This window comes from Oncorhynchus mykiss, chromosome 3 (genome assembly GCF_057628025.1).
Source record: "Oncorhynchus mykiss isolate SJ-2025 chromosome 3, ASM5762802v1, whole genome shotgun sequence".
Lineage (NCBI taxonomy): Eukaryota > Metazoa > Chordata > Actinopteri > Salmoniformes > Salmonidae > Oncorhynchus > Oncorhynchus mykiss.
In genome coordinates, this window is record NC_143024.1 from 22,271,383 (window position 1) to 22,296,124 (window position 24,742).

The 24,742-nt window shown below is 44.1% G+C and overlaps 2 protein-coding genes across 2 annotated transcripts; one reads left to right on the forward strand and one right to left on the reverse strand.

Annotated features, from left to right (window-relative positions):
* The first annotated feature begins 369 nt into the window (after positions 1-369).
* On the forward strand, positions 370-13,126 carry LOC110509020 (recoverin). The gene is made up of 3 exons (XM_036968638.2): positions 370-1,072; positions 9,044-9,155; positions 12,276-13,126. Exons 1-3 carry the CDS (start codon positions 692-694, stop codon positions 12,362-12,364), a joined length of 582 nt encoding a protein of 193 aa, XP_036824533.1. The 5' UTR covers positions 370-691; the 3' UTR covers positions 12,365-13,126.
* A 1,534-nt stretch (positions 13,127-14,660) lies between these two features.
* On the reverse strand, positions 14,661-24,472 carry LOC110509008 (germ cell-specific gene 1-like protein). The gene is made up of 7 exons (XM_036968647.2): positions 24,393-24,472; positions 21,965-23,362; positions 17,299-17,481; positions 17,168-17,215; positions 16,645-16,797; positions 16,350-16,461; positions 14,661-16,246 (listed from the first exon to the last, which is right to left on the reverse strand). The coding sequence occupies exons 2-7, from the start codon at positions 22,158-22,160 to the stop codon at positions 15,868-15,870; spliced, it is 1,071 nt and encodes a 356-aa protein (XP_036824542.1). The 5' UTR covers positions 22,161-23,362; positions 24,393-24,472; the 3' UTR covers positions 14,661-15,867.
* Between the last annotated feature and the right edge of the window lie 270 nt (positions 24,473-24,742).

A 24,742-nucleotide genomic window follows, 5' to 3' on the forward strand; every position in this document is an offset into this window, starting at 1 on the left:
GAATATAGAACTCATTGTTACAACTAACAATCTTATACAGTGTCTCTATTGGGTCTATGATCCAGTCTTTCTCCTGGCTAGGTCATGTGGTAACCAAGCAAGGACAAATTCTCCCTTGACGTCTCGTACCTAACTTGTACTTTCAAGTAAATCCTGCATTGATTTAAATTGGGTTTGAGTTACCTACACGTCTTTAAAGTTAGGATTTGGCTCTTATTGAGAAATTTTAATTCTAATGATAACAGGGCCTTGGCCGACACACAGACCAGACAAGAAGAGAGATGGTTTGGCAAAAGAGAATATGGAAATTAAAGTTAATTTGAGTGGAAAGCTCAGCCACCTTAAATCCTGAATTAACTGAATTAATCCAGTCGCCAAAGGTAGCAGTCTAATTCCACCCCCCTCCTTCGTTACTCCATCTATCTATCTACGTCACCCATCAGAATGACAACAGTTCATCCCTAACACATCACTTCACACTCTCTCTACTGCTGACACAGCTGGGTCATGACTCTTTGCTCTGCCTCCCTCTCTGTTCTTTCTCCCTGATATTGAAGGCTTTCGTTGATGCATGGTTCCTAGTGGTACACTGGGTAACACTTCAGTCATTGTAGAGATCTGATTGTCCTTGTTGGCACTACTTCAGAGAGCTTTCGACCATAACTCAGAGATCCCAGTACAGGCTAATACGATGGGGAACGCCAAGAGCAGTGCTATTTCCAAGGAGATCCTGGAGGACCTGAAGCTCAACACCAAGTTCACGGAGAACGAGTTGTGCCAGTGGTACGAGAACTTCCAGAAGCAGTGTCCCACCGGACGCATCTCGCCAGAGGAGTTCGAGACGATCTACGCGCGCTTCTTCCCCGATAGCGAAGCCAAGACCTACGCTCAGCATGTGTTCCGTTCATTCGACACCAACGAGGACGGCACTCTGGACTTCAAGGAATACATCATTGCACTGCACATGACCTCCAGTGGGAAGACGACGAGGAAGCTGGAGTGGGCCTTCTCACTGTTCGACGTGGACAAGAACGGATACATCACCAAGACAGAAGTGGAAGTCATCTGCCAGGTGAGAGATCAAGGACGGATTCTAACCTTGAACCACTTGGTAGAAGAACCTTCTTACAACAACCATCAATGACGGTGATGATCATTTTGAAGATGGGACAAGGGGAAATTGTGGATATAGGCATTCAAAGGTTTTTCTACCATTTACAGTATGTGGCATGGGAATAGTGCGTCACCTCCAAACTGACAGAAGAAAACAAGCCATACAATTTAGTGAGGCTTTTTTTAGGAGAACAAATGATGGACTTGTGGGAATATAGCTTTTCTTAAATGTAGGTCCTGTCTATATATTGAATATCATCAGAAGTCAGTCTGTGGTCAAAAGTGCCCTTATTTTCCTCGGTATGTAGGTTCCATTGGAGGCTGCTGAGGGGAGGACAGCTCATAATAATCAAATCAGACTTTGATTGTCACATGCGCCGAATACAACCTTACTGTGTAAGGCTTACTTACAAGCCCTTGATCAACAATGCAGTTCAAGAAAGAGTTAAGAAAATATTTACCAAATAAATTGATAAAAAGTAACACAATAAAATAACAATAACGAGGCTATATACAGGGGGTACCGGTACAGAGTCAATGTGCAGGGTACAGGTTAGTCGAGGTCATCTGTACATGTAGGTGGGGGTGGCTGGAAATGAGGTAATGGAATGGCACCATCAACATGGAAACCATCATGTGTTTGATGTATTTGGTACCATTCCATCTAGTCCGCTCCAGCCATTACAACGAGCCCGTCCTCCCCAATTAAGGTGCCGCCGACTTCCTGCGTTCAGTCTCAGTCCTAATCATCAATTAGCTAATGTAGAGCTCTTGCCCATTTCAGCCACCCAATCCTTCCTGATAATCCACAAGATTAATGATTTAGCATCCAGAAAATGTAGGCTACTGTACTTACTGTGGTCCCCATGCTTCTGTGCTATACTAAAGTATGTAGTCTGTAGATAATCAACTAACTAAGTAACACACATCACTAATTATGGCTGCGTTTAGACAGGCAGCCCAATTCTGATATTTTTCCACTAATTTGTCTTTTGACAAACTCATCAGATCTTTTCACAGCAGATCTTTTTCAGAGCTGATTTGATTTGTCGATTTGCCTGTGTAAAAGCTGCCCAAGATACTAATTAATATATCCTCTTAGAACCAATGAGATAAATGACGTTGAGAGTAAACTATTTTAAAATGACTATATTAAGATAAATGATGGTCTGCCAATTCAAGTAAGCCTTGTTAATGGGAGTAATTGGTAAACAAAAAAATCAACTGCATACAGGGGGTTAAGTTGAGAAACCCTGTTCTAGACAACATGGGCTGTGTTCACACAGGTGATGTGATGCCGAGCTGGAGTGAAATCCAGCATACCTAGTGGGTGCCCTGGCACAGGATCAATGTTGAGCAACACTGGCCAAGACCAACAGTCATTTCTATCAGCCTTTTTCTATCCCAGCTGCAACCTTTAGGGCAGAGTCAACCAACGTAACACATGGAGACTATAGTTTTTAGAGGTGTCTGGTTGAGGTTGATATTGTGATGGCATCTCTTTCGGTGTTGATACACATATTAGCTCAGAAATGTGAACATGGGTGTTGTGGGGGAAAATAGGTGGTTAAATAGCCGGTCGCTGTGAAAAAGTAACACCTCTAAACTTTCAATGCATTTTTCCCCAAACGGTGGACAAACTGTTGTGCAAAAAAAAACGTGTTTACTTACGTTTACATCCCACTACACTACTGTAGATAAATAAGTAGACGTGTAGGAGTGGCTGTGAGAACTGTGCAGGAAGCATCTTAATTAACAATAATCTTAATCATTAAATCTGTCCAGGCTGTGGGTTTAGACTGAGAGACAGGGACCGGGCAGGCCAGGCTGTGGGTTTAGACTGAGAGACAGGGACCGGGCAGGCCAGGCTGTGGGTTTAGACTGAGAGACAGGGACCGGGCAGGCCAGGCTGTGGGTTTAGACTGAGAGACAGGGACCGGGCAGGCCAGGCTGTGGGTTTAGACTGAGAGACAGGGACCGGGCAGGCCAGGCTGTGGGTTTAGACTGAGAGACAGGGACCGGGCAGGCCAGGCTGTGGGTTTAGACTGAGAGACAGGGACCGGGCAGGCCAGGCTGTGGGTTTAGACTGAGAGACAGGGACTGGGCAGGCCAGGCTGTGGGTTTAGACTGAGAGACAGGGACCGGGCAGGCCAGGCTGTGGGTTTAGACTGAGAGACAGGGACCGGGCAGGCTAGGCTGTGGGTTTAGACTGAGAGACAGGGACCGGGCAGGCCAGGCTGTGGGTTTAGACTGAGAGACAGGGACCGGGCAGGCCAGGCTGTGGGTTTAGACTGAGAGACAGGGACCGGGCAGGCCAGGCTGTGGGTTTAGACTGAGAGACAGGGACCGGGCAGGCCAGGCTGTGGGTTTAGTCTGAGAGACAGGGACCGGGCAGGCCAGGCTGTGGGTTTAGACTGAGAGACAGGGACTGGGCAGGCCAGGCTGTGGGTTTAGACTGAGAGACAGGGACTGGGCAGGCCAGGCTGTGGGTTTAGACTGAGAGACAGGGACCGGGCAGGCCAGGCTGTGGGTTTAGACTAAGAGACAGGGACCGGGCAGGCCAGGCTGTGGGTTTAGACTGAGAGACAGGGACCGGGCAGGCCAGGCTGTGGGTTTAGACTGAGAGACAGGGACCGGGCAGGCCAGGCTGTGGGTTTAGACTGAGAGACAGGGACCGGGCAGGCTAGGCTGTGGGTTTAGACTGAGAGACAGGGACCGGGCAGGCCAGGCTGTGGGTTTAGACTGAGAGACAGGGACCGGGCAGGCCAGGCTGTGGGTTTAGACTGAGAGACAGGGACCGGGCAGGCCAGGCTGTGGGTTTAGACTGAGAGACAGGGACCGGGCAGGCCAGGCCAGGCTGTGGGTTTAGTCTGAGAGACAGGGACCGGGCAGGCCAGGCTGTGGGTTTAGACTGAGAGACAGGGACTGGGCAGGCCAGGCTGTGGGTTTAGACTGAGAGACAGGGACTGGGCAGGCCAGGCTGTGGGTTTAGACTGAGAGACAGGGACCGGGCAGGCCAGGCTCATGGGCAAAGTGGGAGGGATGTGGAGGTACAGTGCCTTGCGAAAGTATTCGGCCCCCTTGAACTTTGCGACCTTTTGCCACATTTCAGGCTTCAAACATAAAGATATAAAACTGTATTTTTTTTGTGAAGAATCAACAACAAGTGGGACACAATCATGAAGTGGAACGACATTTATTGGATATTTCAAACTTTTTTAACAAATCAAAAACTGAAAAATTGGGCGTGCAAAATTATTCAGCCCCTTTACTTTCAGTGCAGCAAACTCTCCAGAAGTTCAGTGAGGATCTCTGAATGATCCAATGTTGACCTAAATGACTAATGATGATAAATACAATCCACCTGTGTGTAATCAAGTCTCCGTATAAATGCACCTGCACTGTGATAGTCTCAGAGGTCCGTTAAAAGCGCAGAGAGCATCATGAAGAACAAGGAACACACCAGGCAGGTCCGAGATACTGTTGTGAAGAAGTTTAAAGCCGGATTTGGATACAAAAAGATTTCCCAAGCTTTAAACATCCCAAGGAGCACTGTGCAAGCGATAATATTGAAATGGAAGGAGTATCAGACCACTGCAAATCTACCAAGACCTGGCCGTCCCTCTAAACTTTCAGCTCATACAAGGAGAAGACTGATCAGAAATGCAGCCAAGAGGCCCATGATCACTCTGGATGAACTGCAGAGATCTACAGCTGAGGTGGGAGACTCTGTCCATAGGACAACAATCAGTCGTATATTGCACAAATCTGGCCTTTATGGAAGAGTGGCAAGAAGAAAGCCATTTCTTAAAGATATCCATAAAAAGTGTTGTTTAAAGTTTGCCACAAGCCACCTGGGAGACACACCAAACATGTGGAAGAAGGTGCTCTGGTCAGATGAAACCAAAATTGAACTTTTTGGCAACAATGCAAAACGTTATGTTTGGCGTAAAAGCAAAACAGCTCATCACCCTGAACACACCATCCCCACTGTCAAACATGGTGGTGGCAGCATCATGGTTTGGGCCTGCTTTTCTTCAGCAGGGACAGGGAAGATGGTTAAAATTGATGGGAAGATGGATGGAGCCAAATACAGGACCATTCTGGAAGAAAACCTGATGGAGTCTGCAAAAGACTTGAGACTGGGACGGAGATTTGTCTTCCAACAAGACAATGATCCAAAACATAAAGCAAAATCTACAATGGAATGGTTCAAAAATAAACATATCCAGGTGTTAGAATGGCCAAGTCAAAGTCCAGACCTGAATTCAATCGAGAATCTGTGGAAAGAACTGAAAACTGCTGTTCACAAATGCTCTCTATCCAACCTCACTGAGCTCGAGCTGTTTTGCAAGGAGGAATGGGAAAAAATTCAGTCTCTCGATGTGCAAAACTGATAGAGACATACCCCAAGCGACTTACAGCTGTTATCGCAGCAAAAGGTGGCGCTACAAAGTATTAACTTAAGGGGGCTGAATAATTTTGCACGCCCAATTTTTCAGTTTTTGATTTGTTAAAAAAGTTTGAAATATCCAATAAATGTCGTTCCACTTCATGATTGTGTCCCACTTGTTGTTGATTCTTCACAAAAAAATACAGTTTTATATCTTTATGTTTGAAGCCTGAAATGTGGCAAAAGGTCGCAAAGTTCAAGGGGGCCGAATACTTTCGCAAGGCACTGTAAATAGTGTCCAGTACCTTTGCCCTGAGATGAGCCTGTCTCTGTCTGTCTGAAACTGGCTTTACTATATAGGTTGTACTGAATAGCCTGCCAAACCAACCCCTCTCTGGTAAAAGTTGTCTTTAGGCACAGATCTAGGATAATTTCACCCAATCCAAATCTAGGATTAGGCCTAGGGGGTAAAACACTAAATCAACTTTAGGAAATACTCAGCCTAAACCAAACAGGTCAGAGGAGGGAGGGAGGGAGGGAGGGAGGGAGGGAGGGAGGGAGGGAGGGAGGGAGGGAGGGGAAAAAGGAGGAGGACATCTCAGTGTTTGGCCTTATGGCCTGGGTCTTGGCGATAATCCACGTTAATCTGGGTGTTTTAAGTGTGAGAGATGAGTGGTTCCTGTCTCTATGTGGGTCACAGCTTTAAGGCCTGACTCTAAAGTTACACTCAGATGGCCCCTGATTGACTATTGACTTTATAGAGAATCATTTACATCATAGGTCTAGAATCTGTTATTACAGTGGATTTATTTTATTTTGATTGTCGTTGCAAAATCACCTAATTTTGAAATAGCACTTGATTGGCCAAATAGCCCATGATATGTGTGTAATACATACTGCAGGTCATTCCTTCATGCAGGTGTCATCACCTGCCCTACAAACCAAAAGAGCAGTAACTGCATGCTTTGTCACCTGGACAAATATCCTGCCTCCACTGTGTTGTGTTTTGGAGAAAATGGGGGGGTCATATTTGCAGTAACTGGAAAAAGTTACTGTGAAACCAAGGACAGAAAGCAGTAACAACAGTCACTCAAGTCAGTTACTGCCTTTTACCTTGGCTTCACTGAGCTTTGGGCTGTGGTTACTACTACAGTATATGACACTGTATGACACATAGAAATTCACTACATAGACTACAAAAGTATGTGGACACGTGCACAACTCCAGCTGACGTTTGGCATTGCGCATGGTGATCTTAGAATGGTTTGTGGCTGCTCGGCCATGGAAACCCATTTCATGAAGCTTCCGACAAACGTTAGTGAGTGAATTTGTTAGTGAGTGTTGCAACTGAGGGCAGAATATTTTTTACTATGTAGCTATGTGCTTCAGCACTAGGCGGTCCCGTTCTGTGAGCTTGTGTGACTAAGCCCTTGTTGCTGCTAGACGTTTCCACTTACAGCACTTACAGTTGACCGGGTCAGCTCTACAGGGCAGAAATGTTACGAACTGACCTGTTGGAAAGGTGGTATCCTATGACGGTGCCACGTTGAAAGTCACTGAGCTCTTCAGTACGGGCCATTCTACTGGCAATGTTTGTCTATAGAGATTGCATGGCTCTGTGCTCAATTTTATACACCTGTCAGCAACGGGAGTGGCTGAAATAGCCGAATCCACAAATTTGAAGGGATGTCCACATCCTTTTGGCCATGTAGTGTAAAGGGCCAAAGGTAGGGCCAAAGGTAGGGCCAAAGGTCATGTCAGAGGTCAGGGTCGGGGTGAATATAATAAAATAAAAAAAACTCACAGTAAGACAACAGATAACCAAAGCACCAATTATCTGCCTACAAGTCATTTGGCTGGACAATTTAAAAGTGATTTTTCTCAGTTTCATTCTATAAGCAGTTACTGCTCTTGTGCTTGGTAGGGCAGAACACATATCTGACTCAGGGAGCTGAATATGATGTGTCCCAGGAAGTTTACTAAACATCCATTCAATTAACGTAGATTAAATCTTAAAATAATGTGGCCAATTGATGTAGTTCCAAAGATAATGTAAGTGAAAGTGAATATTAGAAGACAAGACAAGCTAACTGGTAAAAATGACACACAGGAGTGGTCAAATGGGTTCCTCTAGTGGTCAGATGGGTTCCTCTAGTGGTCAGATGGGTTCCTCTAGTGGTCAAATGGGTTACTCTAGTGGTCAAATGGGTTCCTCTAGTGGTCAGATGGGTTCCTCTAGTGGTCAGATGGGTTCCTCTAGTGGTCAAATGGGTTCCTCTAGTGGTCAGATGGGTTCCTCTAGTGGTCAAATGGGTTACTCTAGTGGTCAAATGGGTTCCTCTAGTGGTCAGATGGGTTCCTCTAGTGGTCAAATGGGTTACTCTAGTGGTCAAATGGGTTCCTCTAGTGGTCAGATGGGTTCCTCTAGTGGTCAAATGGGTTCCTCTAGTGGTCAAATGGGTTCCTCTAGTGGTCAAATGGGTTACTCTAGTGGTCAGATGGGTTACTCTAGTGGTCAAATGGGTTACTCTAGTGGTCAGATGGGTTCCTCTAGTGGTCAGATGGGTTCCTCTAGTGGTCAGATGGGTTGATCTAGTGGTCAGATGGGTTCCTCTAGTGGTCAATAACTACATATAAACGGTTGCCAGCAGATCATATGTAATATACAGTATTCTGAACTTGTAGATACAGTACCAGTCAAAAGTTGGGACACATATGCCAAGAGTGTGCAAAGCTGTCATCAAGGCGAAGGGTGGCTACTTTGAATAATCTAAAATCTAAAATATATTTCGATTTGTTTAACACTTTCTGTTTAACACTTTGTTGATTACTTCATAATTCCATGTGTTCCATGTATGATCTCTTCACTATTATTCTACAATAATAAAGAAACACCCTGGAATGAGTAGGTGTGTCCAAATGTTTGATTAGTACTGTATATATATATCATGTAAAAGAAGTCTATGCAATCTTACTTGATCTGTTCCCCTACCATCTCTCTCTCTCTATCTCCCTACCCCCTCTTTCTCTGTCTTTTTCTCTCTCCCACACCCCCTCTTCTCTCGCTCTTTCTCTCTCTCCCCCCACCCCCTCTTCTCTCTCTCTTTCTCTCTCTCCCCCCACCCCCTCTTTCTTCTCTCTCTCTCTCTATCTCCCTACCCCCTCTTTCTCTGTCTTTTTCTATCTCCCACACCCCCTCTTCTCTCTCTCTTTCTCTCTCTCCCCCCACCCCCTCTTTCTTCTCTCTCTCTCTCTATCTCCCTACCCCCTCTTTCTCTGTCTTTTTCTCTCTCCCACACCCCCTCTTCTCTCTCTCTTTCTCTCTCTCCCCCACCCCATCTTTCTTCTCTCTCTCTCTCCCTCCCCCTACCCCCTCTTTCTTCTCCCTCTCTCTTTTTCTCTCTCCCCCTACTCCCTCTTTCCTCTCTCTCTCTCTCTCTCTCTCTCTCTCTCTCTCTCTCTCTCTCTCTCTCTCTCTCTCTCTCTCTCTCTCACTCTCACTCTCACTCTCACTCTCACTCTCTCTCTCACTCTCAGGCCATCTTTAACCTAATCCCCAAGGAAGATCTGCCCAAGTTACCAGCCGACGAGAATACACCAGAGAAGAGAGCCAACAAACTGTGGGGATACTTTGAGAAACCAGACAACGGTAAGAGACAAACACACAGACATGCATGCACGCACACCCAAACACATTCACGCACAAACACACGCACAAACACACAAACTCATGCGCACGCGCACACACACACACACACACACACACACACACACACACACACACACACACACACACACACACACACACACACACACAATAGGTTGTTGTGACTTGCGTTGTTGTGGCAATGAGAGGAAAGGTTTTTATGTCATTATGTTCTTTGCTCAGCAAACATACAGTATGTACTGTTGAAGAACTACTGACAGATGGTATATACAGTACACATACAGTATGTACTGTTGAAGAACTACTGACAGATGGTATATATAGTACACATACAGTATGTAACGTTGAAGAACTACTGACAGATGGTATATACAGTACACATACAGTATGTACTGTTGAAGAACTACAGACAGATGGTATATACAGTACACATACAGTATGTACTGTTGAAGAACTACTGACAGATGGTATATACAGTACACATACAGTATGTACTGTTGAAGAACTACAGACAGATGGTATATACAGTACACATACAGTATGTACTGTTGAAGAACTACTGACAGATGGTATATACAGTACACATACAGTATGTACTGTTGAAGAACTACTGACAGATGGTATATACAGTACACATACAGTATGTACTGTTGAAGAACTACAGACAGATGGTATATACAGTACACATACAGTATGTACTGTTGAAGAACTACTGACAGATGGTATATATAGTACACATACAGTATGTACTGTTGAAGAACTACTGACAGATGGTATATACAGTACACATACAGTATGTACTGTTGAAGAACTACTGACAGATGGTTTATATAGTACACATACAGTATGTACTGTTGAAGAACTACTGACAGATGGTATATACAGTACACATACAGTATGTACTGTTGAAGAACTACTGACAGATGGTATATACAGTACACATACAGTATGTACTGTTGAAGAACTACTGACAGATGGTTTATATAGTACACATACAGTATGTAACGTTGAAGAACTACTGACAGATGGTATATACAGTACACATACAGTATGTACTGTTGAAGAACTACAGACAGATGGTATATACAGTACACATACAGTATGTAACGTTGAAGAACTACTGACAGATGGTATATACAGTACACATACAGTATGTACTGTTGAAGAACTACAGACAGATGGTATATACAGTACACATACAGTATGTACTGTTGAAGAACTACTGACAGATGGTATATACAGTACACATACAGTATGTACTGTTGAAGAACTACGGACAGATGGTATATATAGTACACATACAGTATGTACTGTTGAAGAACTACTGACAGATGGTATATACAGTACACATACAGTATGTACTGTTGAAGAACTACTGACAGATGGTTTATATAGTACACATACAGTATGTAACGTTGAAGAACTACTGACAGATGGTATATACAGTACACATACAGTATGTACTGTTGAAGAACTACAGACAGATGGTATATACAGTACACATACAGTATGTACTGTTGAAGAACTACTGACAGATGGTATATACAGTACACATACAGTATGTACTGTTGAAGAACTACTGACAGATGGTTTATATAGTACACATACAGTATGTAACGTTGAAGAACTACTGACAGATGGTATATACAGTACACATACAGTATGTACTGTTGAAGAACTACAGACAGATGGTATATACAGTACACATACAGTATGTAACGTTGAAGAACTACTGACAGATGGTATATACAGTACACATACAGTATGTACTGTTGAAGAACTACAGACAGATGGTATATACAGTACACATACAGTATGTACTGTTGAAGAACTACAGACAGATGGTATATACAGTACACATACAGTATGTACTGTTGAAGAACTACTGACAGATGGTATATACAGTACACATACAGTATGAACTGTTGAAGAACTACTGAGAGATGGTATATATAGTACACATACAGTATGTACTGTTGAAGAACTACTGACAGATGGTATATACAGTACACATACAGTATGTACTATTGAAGAACTACTGACAGATGGTATATACAGTACACATACAGTATGTACTGTTGAAGAACTACTGACAGATGGTATATACAGTACACATACAGTATGTACTGTTGAAGAACTACTGACAGATGGTATATACAGTACACATACAGTATGTACTGTTGAAGAACTACTGACAGATGGTATATATAGTACACATACAGTATGTACTGTTGAAGAACTACTGACAGATGGTATATACAGTACACATACAGTATGTACTGTTGAAGAACTACTGACAGATGGTATATATGGTACACATACAGTATGTACTGTTGAAGAACTACTGACAGATGGTATATACAGTACACATACAGTATGTACTGTTGAAGGACTACTGACAGATGGTATATACAGTACACATACAGTATGTACTGTTGAAGAACTACTGACAGATGGTATATACAGTGCCTTGCGAAAGTATTCGGCCCCCTTGAACTTTGCGACCTTTTGCCACATTTCAGGCTTCAAACATAAAGATATAAAACTGTATTTTTTTGTGAAGAATCAACAACAAGTGGGACACAATCATGAAGTGGAACGACATTTATTGGATATTTCAAACTTTTTTAACAAATCAAAAACTGAAAAATTGGGCGTGCAAAATTATTCAGCCCCCTTAAGTTAATACTTTGTAGCGCCACCTTTTGCTGCGATTACAGCTGTAAGTCGCTTGGGGTATGTCTCTATCAGTTTTGCACATCGAGAGACTGACATTTTTTCCCATTCCTCCTTGCAAAAAAAATATTTAACCTTTATTTAACTAGGCCAGCCAGTTAAGAACAAATTCTTATTTACAATAACGGCCTACCCCGGCCAAACCCGGACAACGCTGGGCCACTTGTGCGCTGCCCTATGGGACTCCCAATCATGACCGGATGTGATACAGCCTGGATTCGAACCAGGGACTGTAGTGAACCAGGGACTGCTGTGCCACTCAGGAGTCAAACACTAATTATTTTACAACTTCTCTCTGTCTCTGTCTTTCTCTCTGTGTGTCTCCCTTTATTTATTGATGTATTTCTCTCTCTCTGTCTCCCTCAGACCGGTTGGCAGAGGGAGAGTTCATCAAGGGGGTGACGGAGAACGAAAACGCCATGCGTCTCATCCACTACGAACCCATCACTGACTAGTCATCCCTTCTTCTTCCCCTCTTTCTCCTTCACACACTATTTCTTCCTCTCCTCCTCTTTGTCATTGTATTCTAGTGTTCTGTCTTTCTCTTCTGTGTAAATACTCTTGTATGGTGGTGTCTTAATTGTCTTCACTGTACCTTCTAAGAAAGTAGGGGTTTATGTTGGTTATGGTATACATGTCTGTCTGTGCATGTATGCCTAATGGATTGAGGCTGTTTTATGAAGGTAGATGTGATAAATATGAAGGTAGATGGCCACTATTGTAATTAGTGTTTGATGCAATATAAACACGACAGAAACATTGAGGCATAAGTATATTTATTTGTTTGTATATTGATACAATATCCCTGCTAAATGCTGTTTTCCTATCAGATTGAAGTTACAATAGCTTTTTGGTACTGTGAGATGATTGTGAAAAAGTAATGGTGGTCTAGTGTTTAGCAGTGTCCTGAATACTCATGGACTTGATCATTTGGTAACCATTGCTCATTCTATGCATTTCATTATTCTAAGAAGCTCTAAATGGTGTTGCTGTAGAAGGAAAACTTGAAATGTGCAAATGTGATAAATGGTAACAGTTTGGACACAGGTATTTGGGAAAAGAAATTGAAAATCTGTAGAACAAAAAACCTTTTCTCCATTAGGAATTTGCATGGTTGTGATGGCGGCTTTTAGATTTTTATCCTGCAATTGTCTTTTTGTTTTAATCAAAGAGTTATACGCTGCATATGGTGGATTAAAGCTTTTCTCATAAATTCTGTGTATTGCAAATCATTTTGTGTGTGTGTGTGCGTGTGTGTGTGCATGTGTGTGTGCGTGTGTGTGTGCGTGTGTGTGGGCGTGTGTGTGTGCGTGTGTGTGTGCATGTGTGTGTGTGTGTGTGTGTGTGTGTGTGCATGTGTGTGTGTGTGTGTGTGTGTGTGTGTGTGTGTGTGTGTGTGTGTGTGTGTGTGTGTGTGTGTGTGTGTGTGTGTGTGTGTGTGTGTGTGTGTGTGTGTGTGTGTGTGTGTGTGTGCATGTGTGTGTGTGCATGTGTGTGTGCGTGTCCGTGATGTCCCACAAATTAGTCCGTGACCTAAAAAAGGTCTGTTTTCAGTAAGAATAGTAGGGTTTCTATACGGTTCCTATTGTCCAAACAGTGACTTCATGTATTCAAATATGTGATTCACAAAGGACAAGGGTCTTATGTTTTTGATCATATTTACACATGGTCAGATAATCCCGGATTTTCTGACACCATGAAAATACGTGCTGTGTGTGTATTATAATGTATTATGCATGCCTGCGCGTGCAAAGTTGTGTCCATGTTCCTATGTTTATTTCCAAGGCCGTTTCTTGTTCCCCACATCCTCCTCCCTCCTTCCTTCCCTCCTCAGTCGTTCCCTTCTTCTCTCTGTCCAACTCAGGATTACTGTCATAATCTGCTGTCCAACATCAGAAAGCAGACAGAAGAAAATTCTCTGTAATCTTTGCATCCCTATCTCTCATTCCATCTCTCTCTTATTTGTCTCTGTCTAGCTGCAGGGGAATTATCTGCCTTGTGTCCTCTTATGCTTGTGTATTGATGAACTAATAGCTAATTTACAGTGTTTTACACACATAGTGGTGGTCAGCCCCTAATATTGAGTCGACAAGGTTTCGAAAGTGCTCCACATTGATGCTGGCTCATGTTGACTCGAATGCCTCCCACAGTTGTGTCAAGTTGGCTGGATGTCCTTTGGGTGGTGGACCAAACCCAGCAGCTCTTGACACAAACCGGTGCACCTGGCACCTACTACCAACCCCCGTTCAAAGGCACTTAAATCTTTTGTCTTGCCCATTCACGCTCTGAATGGCACACTTAACCAATCCATGTCTCAAGGCTTAAAAATTATTATTTAACTTGTCTCTGCCCCTTCATCTACACTGATAGAGAAATACAGAGAGATCTGCAGTAGAGCTACAACAGAGAGATAGAGAAATACAGAGATGTCTACAGTAGAGCTACAACAGAGAGATAGAGAAATACAGCGAGATCTGCAGTAGAGCTACAACAGAGAGATAGAGAAATACAGAGATGTCTACAGTAGAGATACCACAGACAGATGGATAAATATAGAGAAATCTACAGTATAGATACCACAGAGAGATAGAGAAATAGAGATTTACAGTAGAGATACCACAGAGAGATAGAGAGATCTACAGTAGAGCTACCACAGACAGATAGAGAAATGCAGATAAGGTCGATGTCTCCTATAGGGGAGGAGGGGGAGCAGGGCTGAGACTGCATGAATAACATCAGTTCCACTTCAGATTGACACAGAGATGATTGTTTATTTTACAGATTCAGAACGGGACACATTCAGACGAAGTGAAAGCATGATTTACAAAGGTCAGAAAGTATTGGATACTTATGGTAAAACTATTTCTAACATGGATACATTTACACACGCTACTCTTCTAAAGTTTGGGGTCACTCAGAAATGCCCTTGTTTTTGAAAGAAAAGCTCATTTTGTTGTCCATTAAAATAACATCAAATTGATCAGAAATACAGTGTAGACATTGTTAATGTTGTAAATGACTATTATAGCTGGAAATGTCATTAAATAGTACCTGCAAAACACCAGTCTCAACATCAACAGTGAAGAGGCGACTCAGGGATGCTGACCTTCTAGGCAGAGTTCCTCTGTCCAGTGTCTGTGTTCTTTTGCCCATTGTAATCTTTTATTTGTATTGGCCAGTCTGAGATATGGCTTTTTCTTTGCAACTCTGCCTAGAAGGCCAGCATCCTGGAGTCGCCTCTTCACTGTTGACGTTGAGACTGGTGTTTTGCGGGTACTATTTAATGAAGCTGCCAGTTGAGGACTTGTCTGTTTCTCAAACTAGACACTCTAATGTACTTGTCCTCCTGTTCAGTTGTGCTCCGGGGCCTCCCACTCCTCTTTCTATTCTGGTTAGAGACAGTTAGCACTGTTCTGTGAAGGGAGTAGTACACAGCGTTGTACGAGATCTTCAGTTTCTTGGTAATTTTTCACATGGAATAGCCTTCATTTCTCAGAACAACTAAATTGCTTTACTTTCAAAAACAAGGACATTTCTAAGTGACCCCAAACTTTAGAACGGTAGTGTACATGTATACTGTATAACAATCCCTTACCATTAGGCACTACTGTATTAATGAATGACAATGTGAGGAGCGTTAGCCCGAACCATGTATGTCAAGGTGATCTCTGTTCAATGTCAAAGAGGGGATACTGTAGCTCTTACAGCCAACACAGTTCCTGTGTCCCATGTCCATCAAGTGCTGCTTCTGCCCCACAAGCAGTGCAAGAGAAGTATATCAGCATTCCTTATCTCTCATATCTTATGTCAGAACTATTTCCCTCCCACTTTCTCAGTCTCACTATTTTTCGGTCTTACTCTTTCCATCTTGAGAGCTCATGGTGCATATACAGTACCTGAAAAGTGACTACATTACCCATAGTCCTCCTCTGTTCTCTTTAGCCCCACCCATCACTTATTAACAAGGCGAATCAGCTCTTTCCCTCTCCATGGCCTCCTCCATCTCATCCATCTCTCTCTCACAGTCCTCACAGCCCTCTGGCCCACACCCTCCTACCAACACCAGAGTTGGTACATCCCCGTTCCCCACCCCCATCACAGTCCCGTCAGGCGCCCACGCCACGTCAATCATCCCGTCTGGGCACTGCAATAGGCCGCTGACAGAGTAGAGCCCGCTCCCGGGAACCACCTCATTGTAGGGAGGGGCGTGGGTGGCGGCGCGGGCCTCCTCCAATCGGAGCCTCTGTTTGTGGCGTAGCTCGATGATGGTCTTGGTGTAAGAGTTGAGGGTGAAGACTGCAGCTCCCATACAACAGCTGAAGGAGATCCACGCCAGGCTGAGGAGAGACCACAGAGAGATGGGGAGGGGTCATTAGAGAGAGAGGGCTATGAAAGAAGGGTCCCTACTATTCACTACTAAGAGTGTGAATGAATACCCACGCGAATGACCAGCCGTAGTCCCAGGTCTGAGGCCTCCAGTCTTTAGGGCCAACGATGACAGTCATCTGGAACACTGTGGTGTACATCATGTGGGCCACCATCCCCATCAGACCTGGAAGGGGAGAGAGAAAAGTATTGATTTACTGTTTCATTGATTCTTTAACTGAACATCTTGGCTAGAGGATGGGAGGCAGACCGAGATAAAGAGGTGAAGTCTGGAGATGGAAGAATATGAACAAGAGAAGTGCTTCATACAGTAAAGACAGGGGAGGGAGGGAGGGAGTAGAGGCATTACCTGACAGTACGGTGCAGATGGCAGCATAGGCGTTGATTTTGAGAGCGTGTATCTCCTTATGGGAACACAACAACTCCAACCACATCAACAGAAAGCCCATTCCCAATAGACCGATGTAAGTGAACTCAGATATCACCGATAGCCACAACACACCTGGAGACACACACACACAGACACACACACATCTGTTTTACTATCCATGTGGGGACCAAGCAATTGATTCCCATTCAAAATCCTATTTTCCCTAAGCCCTAACCCTAACCTCAACCCCCTAACCCTAATTGTAACCCTAAACCTAACCTGAGCCTAAAATAGCCTTTTTCCTTGTCCCCACATGTCCGAACTTCCCCATATCTGGTCCCCACAAGGATAATAAAACCAAACACACACACTGTATCAATGGGAAGCCCATCCTCAAAATAACATAATGCAAAACTAAACACCACAGGCAAAGAGGAAGCGAGAGAGTGATAGAGAGAGAGAGAGAGAGAGACAGAGAGAGAGAGAGAGAGAGAGAACACACCTTGTGTTTCGCCAGGAGTCAGCTCAATAAAGCTGCGACACTTCTCACCTGGAGGAAAGATTAGAACAATATTAGCAGTTTACAACTTTTTGTGAGAGAGAAAAGTAAAGTGTGCTTGTAGCCTTTCTCACCATCAACGTGTTTCTCACAGCTCTCCCAGAAGCCTGTGTGGAAGTATCTGAAGGTGTACTTGTCCTCTCCTGTCTCCCAGATGTAGTGGACAGCATTGTCCAGCTGTCTCTGGCGGATCTTAGCCAGTTCATCTCTCCTCTGGGGAGACAGGGTTCTGTTGTATGGGTTCTGAGTTGGGCTCTCTGGGGACAGTAGAATATTACATTTCCTTTGGGGGGACAGGGTTCTGTTGTATAGGTTCTGAGTTGGGCTCTCTGGGGAGACAGGGTTCTGTTGTATGGGTTCTGAGTTGGGCTCTCTGGGGAGAGTAGAATATTATATTTCCTCTGGGGAGACAGGGTTCTGTTGTATGGGTTCTGAGTTGGGCTCTCTGGGGAGAGTAGAATATTATATTTCCTCTGGGGGGACAGGGTTCTGTTGTATGGGTTCTGAGTTGGGCTCTCTGGGGAGAGTAGAATATTATATTTCCTCTGGGGAGACAGGGTTCTGTTGTATGGGTTCTGAGTTGGGCTCTCTGGGGAGAGTAGAATATTATATTTCCTCTGGGAGGGACAGGGTTCTGTTGTAAGGGTTCTGAGTTGGGCTCTCTGGGGAGAGTAGAATATTATATTTCCTCTGGGAGGGACAGGGTTCTGTTGTAAGGGTTCTGAGTTGGGCTCTCTGGGGAGAGTAGAATATTATATTTCCTCTGGGGAGGACAGGGTTATGTTGTAAGGGTTCTGAGTTGGGCTCTCTGGGGAGAGTAGAATATTATATTTCCTCTGGGAGACAGGGTTCTGTTGTAAGGGTTCTGAGTTGGGCTCTCTGGGGAGAGTATAATATTATATTTCCTCTGGGAGGGACAGGGTTCTGTTGTAAGGGTTCTGAGTTGGGCTCTCTGGGGAGAGTAGAATATTATATTTCCTCTGGGAGGGACAGGGTTCTGTTGTAAGGGTTCTGAGTTGGGCTCTCTGGGGAGAGTAGAATGTTATATTTCCTCTGGGGAGACAGGGTTCTGTTGTAAGGGTTCTGAGTTGGGCTCTCTGGGGAGAGTAGAATATTATATTTCCTCTGGGGGACAGGGTTCTGTTGTATGGGTTCTGAGTTGGGCTCTCTGGGGAGAGTAGAATATTATATTTCCTCTGGGAGGGACAGGGTTCTGTTGTAAGGGTTCTGAGTTGGGCTCTCTGGGGAGAGTAGAATATTATATTTCCTCTGGGGAGACAGGGTTCTGTTGTAAGGGTTCTGAGTTGGGCTCTCTGGGGAGAGTAGAATATTATATTTCCTCTAGGGAGACAGGGTTCTGTTGTATGGGTTCTGAGTTGGGCTCTCTGGGGAGAGTAGAATATTATATTTCCTCTGGGGAGACAGGGTTCTGTTGTATGGGTTCTGAGTTGGGCTCTCTGGGGAGAGTAGAATATTATATTTCCTCTGGGAGGGACAGGGTTCTGTTGTAAGGGTTCTGAGTTGGGCTCTCTGGGGAGAGTAGAATATTATATTTCCTCTGGGAGGGACAGGGTTCTGTTGTATGGGTTCTGAGTTGGGCTCTCTGGGGAGAGTAGAATATTATATTTCCTCTGGGAGGGACAGGGTTCTGTTGTAAGGGTTCTGAGTTGGGCTCTCTGGGGAGACAGGGTTCTGTTGTAAGGGTTCTGAGTTGGGCTCTCTGGGGAGAGTAGAATATTATATTTCCTCTGGGGAGACAGGGTTCTGTTGTAAGGGTTCTGAGTTGGGCTCTCTGGGGAGAGTAGAATATTATATTTCCTCTGGGAGACAGGGTTCTGTTGTAAGGGTTCTGAGTTGGGCTCTCTGGGGAGAGTAGAATATTATATTTCCTCTGGGGGGGGGACAGGGTTCTGTTGTAAGGGTTCTGAGTTGGGCTCTCTGGGGAGAGTAGAATATTATATTTCCTCTGGGAGACAGGGTTCTGTTGTAAGGGTTCTGAGTTGGGCTCTCTGGGGAGAGTAGAATATTATATTTCCTCTGGGAGACAGGGTTCTGTTGTAAGGGTTCTGAGTTGGGCTCTCTGGGGAGAGTAGAATATTATATTTCCTCTGGGAGACAGGGTTCTGTTGTAAGGGTTCTGAGTTGGGCTCTCTGGGGAGAGTAGAATATTATATTTCCTCTGGGAGACAGGGTTCTGTTGTAAGGGTTCTGAGTTGGGCTCTCTGGGGAGAGTAGAATATTATATTTCCTCTGGGGGGGGGACAGGGTTCTGTTGTATGGGTTCTGAGTTGGGCTCTCTGGGGAGAGTAGAATATTATATTTCCTCTGGGAGGGACAGGGTTCTGTTGTATGGGTTCTGAGTTGGGCTCTCTGGGGAGATTAGAATATTATATTTCCTCTGGGAGGGACAGGGTTCTGTTGTAAGGGTTCTGAGTTGGGCTCTCTGGGGAGAGTATAATATTATATTTCCTCTGGGGAGACAGGGTTCTGTTGTAAGGGTTCTGAGTTGGGCTCTCTGGGGAGAGTAGAATATTATATTTCCTCTGGGAGGGACAGGGTTCTGTTGTAAGGGTTCTGAGTTTGGCTCTCTGGGGAGAGTAGAATATTATATTTCCTCTGGGGGGACAGGGTTCTGTTGTAAGGGTTCTGAGTTTGGCTCTCTGGGGAGAGTAGAATATTATATTTCCTCTGGGGGGACAGGGTTCTGTTGTAAGGGTTCTGAGTTGGGCTCTCTGGGGAGAGTAGAATATTATATTTCCTCTGGGAGGGACAGGGTTCTGTTGTAAGGGTTCTGAGTTGGGCTCTCTGGGGAGAGTAGAATGTTATATTTCCTCTGGGGAGACAGGGTTCTGTTGTAAGGGTTCTGAGTTGGGCTCTCTGGGGAGAGTAGAATATTATATTTCCTCTGGGGAGGACAGGGTTATGTTGTAAGGGTTCTGAGTTGGGCTCTCTGGAGAGAGTATAATATTATCTTGGTATCCATCTGATCTTTCTGTTCACCTCTCTTTTTTAAATGTTATCTTTATTTAACTAGGCAAGTCAGTTAAGAACAAATTCTTATATTCATTGACGGCCTAGGAACAGTGGGTTAACTGTATTATTCAGGGGCAGAACGACAGATTTTAACCTTATCTGCTCGGGGATTCAATCTTGCAACCTTTCGGTTACTAGTCCAACGCTCTAGCCACTAGGCTAGCTGCCGCTCCAGAACCATTAACTTCCAAATAACTGAACATTCTGAGTAAAACCCTAAATTCTTTCGATAAATCCTTTCTAAGAAGTGACCCACTGGGCACACACTGGTTGAATCAACATTGTTTCCATGTCATTTCAAATAAATGAAATAGACGTTGAATTGACGTGAATGCCCAGTAGGGATTGATTAAAATCGCATCCCATTTCTTGGGAATGACACTGGGTCAGCTTGTCGCTCCTATCTCTGTAGTAAAACTCACATTGGATGTAATCCCTCTAAATGGATTCCCTCCCAAATCTATTTCCCATTGTCTACAACACTAAGGTATTTATAACATAACTCCGACAGGATCAACCACCTGTGTTACTAAGTGTGTGTATTTGTTTATTCACATGCATATGTGTGAACGTGGGTGTGTATTCACGTGCATGTGTGTGAGCGTGTGTCAGGTGAGCCTCCTGCTGTGTGTGAGTGTGTGTGTCAGGTGAGCCTCCTGCTTAGTGTGAGCGTGTGCGTCAGGTGAGCCTCCTGCTGTGGTTAGCATGTTTGTCAGGTGAGCCTCCTGCTGTGGTTAGCATGTGTGTCAGGTGAGCCTCCTGCTGTGGTTAGCGGTGCCACAGTACGTACTGAACACTGCAGCTACAGATCTCTAACTGGATTAATGTATGGAGTTATAAAGTGTTAATCTTAATCTCACTGGATTATGCACAATACAGACCAGGGAGCAGAGAGGACAGAACAAAACCCCAGGATTCATCTGCATTCCTCACACCCAGTAGATTACAGCTCAGAGCAAAGTTGTTTTCAATGAGGGATGTGGAGGCAGGTTTGAAAGGTTAGATGAAATATGTACAGTATCATAAACCTTGGGAGAATAGGGGAAGAGGCCACATAAGTGTCCAGAACGTACTGCTGGGATGATCAACTGACAACTTCTTTGAAAACAGTTGATTTGGAGTTAAAAACAAAATCAGACTGGCATCTTTTGGGTGTTTGGCCATTTGGGAGCACTTGGATGTGGGTTGTGATTGGGTTTCAACCCAAGTGGGCATGAAGAGCAAGGCAGACTATCACCGAACACACACAAGCATGCACACATACAGAAGACACTTTCTCTCTCTCACACACACACACACACACACACACACACACACACACACACACACACACACACACACACACACACACACACACACACACAGTCAGAAGACAGCATGTCATAAATGGCTGGCAGATGTCACCATGGTGTTACAGTTGTGTAATTCTTGTGAAACACTGTCCTTCTACTTGTCTAACACTTAGATGGGTACTTGAACCAAATGAATGCAGTTCAGACTCCCTTGGACATCCAAACGTTTAGATAATAGCTTAGGGCTGGTAGGATCTGTAGGGCTGACTAGTGATGACAGTAACAGGATATACATATGATCACCGTGAGAGGTGGGTCAATAAGTTAGGGTGACACTCTTGGAACTGGGTGTGTTGAGAGTGCCACAGGAAATGACATCACAATTACACAGGTGACAGTTACGTAGGTGGCATACCTGTGGTGTAGGGTTCACTGTTGTTCTGCCCACAGTTCCTCATCTTGACCGGAGACAGGCAGAGAGGCTTGACCACCTTGTGAGTCCCTTCACACCAGTAGGAGGTGCAGAGAGCCAGGATGGACAGGGCCAGAGCCAGAGTGGTCAGGGTCAGGGACAGCAGGGAGCGGGACCGACGAGACATGTTCTCCAACATGGCCACACCGGGAGGAGGGGAGAGGGTAAGAGAAGGTCAAGAAGGAGGGATAGGGCAGGAGGAGAGGAAGTGTGTAGAGACTCAAGGCAGGGGAAAGAGAAGAAGAGGATGGTGAAAGAGATGGACAAAGGGAGGTAGATGGGATATAAGTATCAACAGCAGTATGTGAGGATGAGGTTGTTATTGGTGATGTAGAGGATGATGAAGAAGATGATGACAGTTCTGGTGATAGATTGAAATCAGTGAAAGAGAGTTTCATAAAGAAAGAACAGCGTAAAAAACAAGACAAGATAAAAAACAACGTAGAGAAAAGATTAGAAAATGGGGACAAAGGGAAAGCAAGAATAGAGAGAGAAGGGGAAAGAGAGAGAGTCGGATAAGATTCTGTCAAGGTAAAAGAGGGATGGAAAATAAGAGATGGACAGAATGCACAAATGAACAGAGGAGAGGGGTCAGACCAAGAGAAAAGAAAGGGATGGTAGGAGGACATGTCTGTCCGACCAGGACTCTAGGTTTATGCTGTTATAGATCCCTAGGGCTCTTCACTCTAACCATTCAACAGTAATGGGAGTCAATAGATCACTAGTCCCTAGCCGCCTTTCATCATAAACTTTAGAGCTATTGGATATGCTGTCTAGATCTCTGTCGCCTAACTTTTCACTCTAGTCCCACAGTGAGTTTTGATTATACAGACTTGATACAGATACTATCAGATCCAGCCGTAAAACGTATCATCAAATGTAGAGATATTATTGGAATACATTTTGCTTTGGCGTACAAGTGTTTTCCGTATGATCACATCTTAGGGCAGATACAGTATATCTTACTCACAGTAATGCTTAGGGTGACGGGTCGTACAGGTCCAAGAGTTCACTGTGTGTTTGCATATGGTTCTGGAGTAATCCATACCGTTCTGTGACCTGTACCACGTTATTAACTTTCTACTTCCTGATTAAGAGGTTCTGGCCTGCCTCTACCTCTCACGGCATCCTCCTTACGACTTAAAGTAGAGTAGGAATAAAATGGAGGGAATAAAATGTACAGATTACTTTTTTTGATGAAATCATTAGTTAAGCCTCTGATCTAAATCGTTTTTCTGATAATCCATGTTAATCTGCTCTAATCTGTTTGTGTTAGGTGTGTTAGTGTGAAACCCACTCTGGCTCTCTCTCCTGGTCTCTCTCTCACACTGTGTGCGATCCCTGCAATGTTAACACAGGACAGATTAACCAGTTAGTATGACTGCCGATCACTGTAATATCACTAGAATCTTCAAGTCAGTCTCAGTGGGAAGTATCGGTGCTGAAGGACTCCCTGAAAAATCTGAATTTAAAAAAAAGTTTAACAAAATAGTACTAGTTTTACTAGTTCTGTATTAGCGGACCGATATAGCAGCCTGTAACGCAGGCAAAAACCCGCACCCCCAAACTACTTCCCGCGGCTATGTCTGGTGAAAAACTTTTCAGATTTGCAGGTATTGTTTACAAAGCCCATTATATTCAGGTTTAATACCCAGCACATTCTGTAGCAGTCAATAAACTGAAATCCATTGGCATAACAAATGGGCAATAAAAAATGCTAAACACAAAATGACCTACAGTATGTTAAAAACCCAGTGCCATTTCACTATACCTGCATTTCGCAACACCCACAATAACATCTGCTAAAAATGTGTATGCGACCAATAAAATGTGATTTTCCCTATAATCCTCAGTTACCAACAGCAACATTCTCTTTCAGTCATTTCAGTTGCAATTTTTATACTTTTTTTGAAAGGAAGGACTGGACAGTACAAGACAAATAAACAACCATACAGAGCGCATCAGGAAGGACATCATTCTTTTCTCCATGTCAAACTCTTAACAGCTTACTCAGTTCTAGGAACTACTAATTCTTAGCCTGAAATTTGGCACCAAATCGAAACTGTATCGTTGCCTCACTACAAAAGAAACAGAAGACTATTTTTCTCTTGAGACAACATCCATCACTACAATGCAATCTTTCTACTGCCATCTTTTGCTGACATTAATTTTCCTCCGTCACAGGCTTTCCTTCCTATCCTCTTTCGTATTTTTCTCAGTCCTCTCCGATTTGCTGAGACATTTATGTTGACCAAGCAATAACTTTGCACACATTTTTTGGTATTTTTGTTATCCCGGGTTTAACCCAAGTACTCCGCACTAGTCCTCTCTCTAATACCCCTTTGTCAGAATGAGCAGTTTTGACCCTTACCTCTCCAGCCAGATGCTCCTCTCTCTCTTTATCCTCCTTTCCCACTCTCTCTCATGCTCCAGGACGAGTGTGAGTCCCCCGCCACACTCCTCCTTTTTCTGTCTTTCTTGGGAATTTGTGTCACAGACCCATCCCAAATCCATGTAATCCCTCTAAGTCCATCTGTTACTGTACTTTCTCCCATATCAGTCTCCCTCCCTCCCTAGTACCCCCCTCTACCTTTCTTGACTAACCCCAACTCAACTTTCACCCACTCTTGGCACCATCCCATGTCATGTCATTACAGTGTTTGTGTTTGAATTGTTGCACTCATCTCAATCTGTGTGGGGTTATATTTAGTGTAAGTATCC

Bases quoted from the DNA above. Each gene is read 5' to 3' on its own strand.
- LOC110509020 (XM_036968638.2), top strand. From the start codon at position 692: ATGGGGAACGCCAAGAGCAGTGCTATTTCCAAGGAGATCCTGGAGGAC. The intron at 1,073-9,043 runs GTGAGAGATCAA...TCTCACTCTCAG, and splicing joins AAGTGGAAGTCATCTGCCAG to GCCATCTTTAACCTAATCCC. The intron at 9,156-12,275 runs GTAAGAGACAAA...TGTCTCCCTCAG, and splicing joins CTTTGAGAAACCAGACAACG to ACCGGTTGGCAGAGGGAGAG.
- LOC110509008 (XM_036968647.2), bottom strand. From the start codon at position 22,160: ATGTTGGAGAACATGTCTCGTCGGTCCCGCTCCCTGCTGTCCCTGACC. The intron at 17,482-21,964 runs GTATGCCACCTA...TACTGTCCCCAG, and splicing joins CAGTGAACCCTACACCACAG to AGAGCCCAACTCAGAACCCA. The intron at 16,798-17,167 runs GTGTGTTCTCTC...GTGTGTCTCCAG, and splicing joins GACTCCTGGCGAAACACAAG to GTGTGTTGTGGCTATCGGTG.